The 6,991-nt window shown below is 31.7% G+C and overlaps 1 protein-coding gene across 2 annotated transcripts in view; it reads left to right on the forward strand.

The window, feature by feature from the left end:
* The window catches only part of LOC106667952 (probable G-protein coupled receptor 158), a 76,606-nt gene extending 70,466 nt beyond the window's left edge, over nucleotides 1-6,140 (forward strand). Inside the window, exons 11-14 of one of the 2 annotated variants that reach the window (XM_024229801.1) lie at nucleotides 3,635-3,790; nucleotides 3,853-3,978; nucleotides 4,651-4,671; nucleotides 5,576-6,140. In XM_024229801.1, coding sequence (XP_024085569.1) covers nucleotides 3,635-3,790; nucleotides 3,853-3,978; nucleotides 4,651-4,671; nucleotides 5,576-5,773 — 501 coding nt within the window. In that variant the 3' untranslated portion in view covers nucleotides 5,774-6,140. Of the gene's footprint in view, nucleotides 1-3,634; nucleotides 3,791-3,852; nucleotides 3,979-4,650; nucleotides 4,746-5,575 lie in introns of both variants that reach the window. The other variant, XM_024229802.1, reaches the window with a different exon arrangement.
* The last annotated feature ends 851 nt before the right edge of the window (nucleotides 6,141-6,991 follow it).

A 6,991-nucleotide genomic window follows, 5' to 3' on the forward strand; every position in this document is an offset into this window, starting at 1 on the left:
TTGGTTTAAAATGGTTTACTGTGGGTGTACAGGGTGGAGTAGAATTTTAAGATATAGGGTACTTGCCAGGTCGATATATAATACGACAGATAATATTTATTAACAATTATCATAATGTGTACGTAATTAACATAATTTGATAAACTTTACAGCAGTAAATTTACCGGAGGTTGACCAAACAAAATAAATTTCATAAAACAATATAAATTATTAATTAACATCCGATGATATAGTACCTACCAAAAATGCTGCAAAATTCGGTCAAAATGGGACACAGCTATAAAGTGAAAAGTGTCTTCTCTCACTCGGAAATTGCACAGAAGGTTAACATACGGCTTATGATTTAAGTCTAAAAGATCTCCCCTGATTTTAAACAACCAACGGGATTTGTGATAGTGTACCGGAAGGAACAGTCATCATCTAGGCTGGCACATACAATCCCATGATTTAAATTTATAAATTGGTTAAAATGGTTTGAAGTATCGGCTGTTTCTTGACGCTCGCTTGATTCCTTCGGACATCAAAAGCAGAACAAGCCGCATTTCTACCCCTTCCTGAAACGATTGCTTATCGTAACCTCAACTAACAATTTGTTGAAGGTCGATTTAGTTTTGTCCAGAGAAAAATTGCAGTTAACCCAATCTATAAGAGTATTATGTAAGATGCCCTATAAGAAGGGAGCAAAAAAAAAAAAAAAATACAGATCTGCTAACTGTATTAAAGATCTCAAAAGGATTCTAGGGTTTGCTATGATGCCATGTTATATATACAATTCAAGCTGCTTAGCACTGCACTTTTTCTTCTCTCTCTGTGTTTTTTGTATATGTCCGAAAAAACATAACATCTTTACAAAAAACCATTTTTTTTTTTTTTATTTCGACAGGTTAACCTACAAATCCCCTGTTTCCAGAGGGTTTATGTTTTTCCTGATGTTTCTTGACTGTTTCTGCTTACAGACCTAAATTTCTGCTAGATATAAATTTTTGCCCTATCCCTAGATCTATTTTTAGGATATCAACAAGCCCTGTCTTGAAATATGGCTAACAACAGAGGACTTAAAACGCAACCTTGCCGTACACCTGTAGAGTCTTCAAAAAAGTTTGTCCTTTTGCTAATGCACCAAATACGGGCTTTAACTATCCAAGTATATAATATTTTTATTGCTGCCACGAATGGGATGTTTATTGGTTGTAGACTAAAGGAATGTTTTGGACGCTGTGGGAGGTGAGATGTAGAAAGACTGAAACCTAAATGGACTGTTAGACTTAAACTTCAACAAAACGCTCTAACCTTCAAATATAGACTCTACAATCGAAGGTTCTTCGGAAAATAGTCGATACCCCGATTAATGTCCATTTTCACATGATTAAATTAAGTTTTATTACATTTGTAAACAAATAATTTTATATTTTGCGCCTTTATGAAACGTAAGAAAATCAATTCTCAGGCAGTACACATATGTCCTAATTGTCTTTTAAATTAAATATAATGTATTTGAACATTCATATCCAGTTATCTCGAGCTATTTCTGAACTGAATAACGATCACTTTAATAATATTGAGACTGAACTTTATTGCTATGTTTTTTCTGTTTGTCGATTTCAAATCACTTCCTCTGTATAAATCTCGTTGACATGATATTATTGCATCAAAACGTTACAAGAAAAGCTGGTTCTTTTTTCTTTAACCAAGTATGTAATTTCGTATTAAAGGTCGGTTTTATTCTCATCCCGTAAAATCCTTCGATCCCTTATTCGATCACAATCCCCATGCCATGCCGACCGTTCAATCATCTTAATACCTGCGTTTCAAAAAAAACAAGAGAAACTGCCAGCTTAAATATTCTCCCTATTCTCCCCACGATTAAATCCCCCCCGTCGACATCTGAGTAGAAATCAATATCATCATTATTTCACATGGTTCTTTTTCCTAACCGTATCATGTCAGGTATCCACAAATGAAGGAACAATTTTCATGCAATAGAAACTTCAAAAACAAATATACTTAACAGATATGACCTTTCAAATATTGCTATTAATCTGCAGCTAAAATTGAACGTCTCAATAAAACCAATTTGTTTAAAAAATAATTTTTAAAAAATTAAACCAGTTATAGTATAATGTAATCTAACCTAGAATACAATAATAAATCAAATAAAACTTCATAAACTAATTAAAAATTATGTGGACAGTTTGCAATTATAATGATGTATAAAATGCCTTTGAAAGGAGAATAAGATGTTCGACCATTTTTGATCCTACTGTTCAATTCTCGGTACAATTCCTTCCGAAATTTTAAGTATATGTCTGCTCATCTCATCAAAGCATAATATGTACTTCAGAACGGAAAAGCAAGTTTAAATACGTGAATAAACAGTTTGATAAAATTGAGAGCAAAATTTCAGCTCTCCAATAAACCAATGAAATGTTTGAGTAAAATAGACCAAAAACTTAGTCATAATAACATAACCTTAAATAATCTACTTTCAATGATTCCGCAAGATATGTCCAAAACCCAGGAATGTACAAAAGAAAGAAATAATATTTTTAGTATCAACTTATGATTTTTCCTTCTTGAAGGTGGGATAATAGGTAATCTCAAAAAAACCACAACCAGTTTTTATCCACAACGTTTCGGATTTATTTTAATCCTTCCTCAAGTGAGTTAACGCAATGGATAAAACAGTGGTCGTCAGACATTAATATTTTATAACAGTTTATTTTAAAAAAGAGCCAGTGTGGTACATATTTAAGTCTTTCAGACTCTGAGTCTGAAAAAAAAATTATTGACTGACGACCACTGTTTTAACCACCTTCAAGAAGGAAAATTCATGTTAAACTGTTGACGTCGAAATATAAGAAAACATTTTTACTATTATAAGACAAACACCGTTTTGAAAAAGTATTAAATCGTTATAAATTCACTAGTTTTCGAGGTCCGCTTTACCAATTAATATCTTTCAATTAATTAAGGTTTTTAGTTGAGATAAAAAAGTCAGTGTCACGAGCGGTATTCGAACCCACTACTTTCGGCTTGATACGCCGCTAATCTACCACTTGAGCTATCGTGACTTCGATCCCCTCGAAAAACACTTGAAAAATGGCAAAAAGGAGGAAAAATTCACAAGGTGGGGTTGAGATGGGAAGTTAGTGTCCGAGTGGATCGAAGTCACGATACTTCAAGTGATAGAGTAGCGGCGTATCTAGCCGAAGGTCGTGGGTTCGAATCCCGCTCATGACACTGACTGTTTTATCTCAATTAAAAACCTTAATTAATTGAAAGTTATAATTATAAATGTATATAGTTCGTTGTGCGGTTTGACATAAAAGAAACTTATGCTATGCGGTGTAAAACCACTCCTGTATGTTGAAACGAATCATTCTTCACGAATGTGCAAATACATATTATAAAATGCTGATGACCGGCGATGGCGTTTCATCACAGGTAAAGTGTGTCAGCAAGGATAAATTACTACAACATATTTACAACATAATGTGTATCACGTGAATTAGGTACGTAATTGTGCGAATGTATCACTTTTTCTGGGTGTTGTACAAAATCACAGAGTTTGTAGGTACCAACCGTCAAATGAGTTCCAATTCTTCCAACAAACCGATATAATTTTTTTCTAAAGATGCGCTACGATCAGAAACCTGTGAGGGATTCCCGGCATCATCTCACGCACGAACCGAGTGATGCTTACAAACCGCAGGAGGCCGGTGGAGGGATCTACAGCGAGATAGACGTCGCCGAAGTCAACCTGGCTGAGATGAACCCGGAGGAAATTAGGGTAAAACAAATATTATATCGCCCATAGCTTTAATTTAAAAAAAATACGTATGGAAAATTTAGGCCGAGCTCAAGAGGCTGTACACTCAGCTGGAAGTATTGAGGAATAAGACTATATGCCAGAACAACCCCCATATATCCAAGAGAAGAGGTGGTAGAAAAGTAGCCCACAGGAGATTTTCGCTTCAGGTAAATCTAACCATTACAGACCAAATCCGCAAAACAACTTAAAATATGTATCAACTTTAGGTTTATTTATTTAATTAAAAAGTTAAACAATGACCAATCCAGAATATTTCTTTAATTGCCTTTATTATAGTCTCGAGATTCCGTGTTCTTTTATTAATGATTTTCATTAAAATATTTGTTTCTGCCCTTTTTCTCAAAACTACCGAACAATAACGAAAACAAGTAAAGACCAAACTAATAAAGAAATATATCCAGCATAAGAGATAGCCAACTTGCTTTATATAATTTTTCCTCTAATAAACCAGACGTTGTACTTCAAGAATCTTGAAAATCTCTATTATTCCACGATTTATCACTAGTTTTAGTATATATCTTCGATTAATATCTGGCTTTAATGTTGTACTGACACTTTAACAACATGAAGACACATTAATTTGAATTTATTATTTAATCAAGTTAAAATGCTGATCATAGAAACTTAGCACACTGTTAATTTTTGAAACCTTTTTTCAACTTATTTAAGTTGTGCATGATTCTTGTTTTATATTTAGTAGGTACTAGGTAATAACGAATTATTAATTATTTTTCAACTCTAACTATTTTGTTTAAATATACATCAATACCACTGTGAATTAAACATTTATTAATATATCATTTTGTTATCATTTGCAGAAAAAAGGAAGCAGGGAGAAGGTATGTACTGATCGGTTAACACCTCTATCAACTGGAGAATTCATTTAAAGCTAACACTCTAAAAACAAAACCATGTATGATTTCCTTTTTCTTTTCTTTTGTGTTATAAGTAGCACATCACCTTAAATGCAAACTGCAAGATAATGTTTTATAACACTGGAATTTATCCTACGTAATCAACCTTTGGGCAAAAGCATTACTTTCTTTCTTTCATTTATTTTTCTTCTTTTTTTTAACATAAATTGTGTTATTGATTAGTATTAGATTATGATTGCTTGACACTTGTTGATAACCTATTGTTTATTTATTATTTAACAGAAAAGATAGGATTCCAAACAGACAATTTTTTAAAACAATAATTCATAATTCAAAAATAACAATTTATACAGATTCAATTTCATTTGTTAAATGTTTGATTTAAATCAGATTGTTTCATTACTCGCACTGCATACTATCTTGCATGCCAATTTAAAGAAAATCACTATTTAAAATACATTTTAAATTCTAAAATATTGAGGTGAGGTCTGTAAGGTGATGAAATTGCTTGATCGCTCCTGATCATACTGGTCTGTCTATTTATCTCATAAATGTTTTTGTCAGACACGTTTCGACATTTTGCCATACAATTTCTTTCCATAATCACCCAATACTAGTAAAACAGTAACTTTGCTTTAAATGCTTGTGATTATATTTTTTATCATAATTTTTTTATACATTTTTTATACATAAATAAAAAATTTAGGTAATTAGAACATAATTTTAATCGTTATTTATTTTTGTATATTACGATGTTTTTAAATTAAACAGGCATTTCTTAATTAATATTATAAATTAAGTCATTATAATAAAAGCACAGAAAAATCAGCCCATCTACATGAAATTAATATTGAATTATGTTTCACAGGCTTTGCAGCAGAAACAGAAACAGGTGGCGAAACAGCAGAATTCTGACACAGGTGACGGAGGAGAACAGGAAGTTTCAAGGACGCCTGAGGATTCTGTATGCAGTAACGAAGGCCCGAGTGCGATTTATAATGATGGCCCTTCAACGTATTCAGAGCTTGGCGGTTTTGGGACCCCACACAGGAACTCGAAACAGTGATTTCCCACTAACTCTTTTCAAAAAAATCTATTGTTCTTAACCAAATACAGCCTCCTATCATTTGAAGGCGCAAACTGCCAAAATATAATTTCTAATCATAAAAAATCATGTTTTGTTCTATTCATAAATCTTAGGTATTTATAGTAAAGCTTATAGAATTTTTTATTTTATTTTAAAGAAAAGCCATTCAGAACTGGCGGTTTAAGTATTTTTGTTTACATCCTTTTAATGTTTAACCTTTTGCATTAAGTACAAAAAAAACCATATCAATTAAAATTACAAGGGACGGGTCCAACATAAGGAACCTTCATTATTATTTAATTTATTGTTATATGTTAAAATTTATTTTTAATTTCAAGCAATATTGAAATGGCCAATTAATTAAATATATTATATTTTTAAATATAAAACTGTCAAATATATTTAAAAAAAGTACTGCATTAAAATCTTATTTTATGGAGATTAGCAAGGACTATTTAATAAATGTATATAATAAACAATCGCTTGACAGTAGGGACCGAGAAGTATTTTTGCTAACAGATTACTAGTGTATTGTGGCAGCTTGTGCTTAATTAGCCCAGATCATCTTGAGACAAAGTAAAATCCCTCCAAGTCATAAAAGAAAGTCAGGAAATGAAAAGAAAAAGTTTGTTTCCCAGTACCACCGAATATGGGATATTAAATAGATACTGGTATTATATTAGGCGGCATTGTGTTCACCTATTCAAGGTGTGTTAGCATTGACTGAAGGTTCTTGGAATCATGATAGTGGGTCCATTACGAATTTTCAATCATGTAGTTAAATAAATGTATCTTATGTAAAAAATAATATAACTAACGGCCTGGTTATGGCAAAATTGTTGATATTGGGAAGTAAATTTGAAATTGTATCACTCTTTAACATATTTAAACCAAATGTTGAAAAATTTTATTTACCGTTTGTGTAATTATTTTACATTTTGAAAGAAATAATGCTTCTAAATTACTTTTGTAAAGTGCTAGTCTGTTACAATAGGTGACGTTAGAGCATAGGGTCTAATTATTTGAGTAAGAGATAATATTGAATAATAAGAGTACTTTAATTGTTTAAGTAAAGACATTTTGTTATGCTGTTTTACTTATAAATCAAGTTAGAATATCAATGTGGCTGTGGCTTGAACAGTTTGTCCACAATTAAAATTTTATCAATGTGGATTCAAATTTCATATTTAGAAAACA

The sequence above is a fragment of the Cimex lectularius genome, unplaced genomic scaffold (genome assembly GCF_000648675.2).
Source record: "Cimex lectularius strain Harlan isolate CLEC.00 unplaced genomic scaffold, Clec_2.1 scaffold431, whole genome shotgun sequence".
In the NCBI taxonomy this organism is placed as follows: Eukaryota; Metazoa; Arthropoda; class Insecta; order Hemiptera; family Cimicidae; genus Cimex; species Cimex lectularius.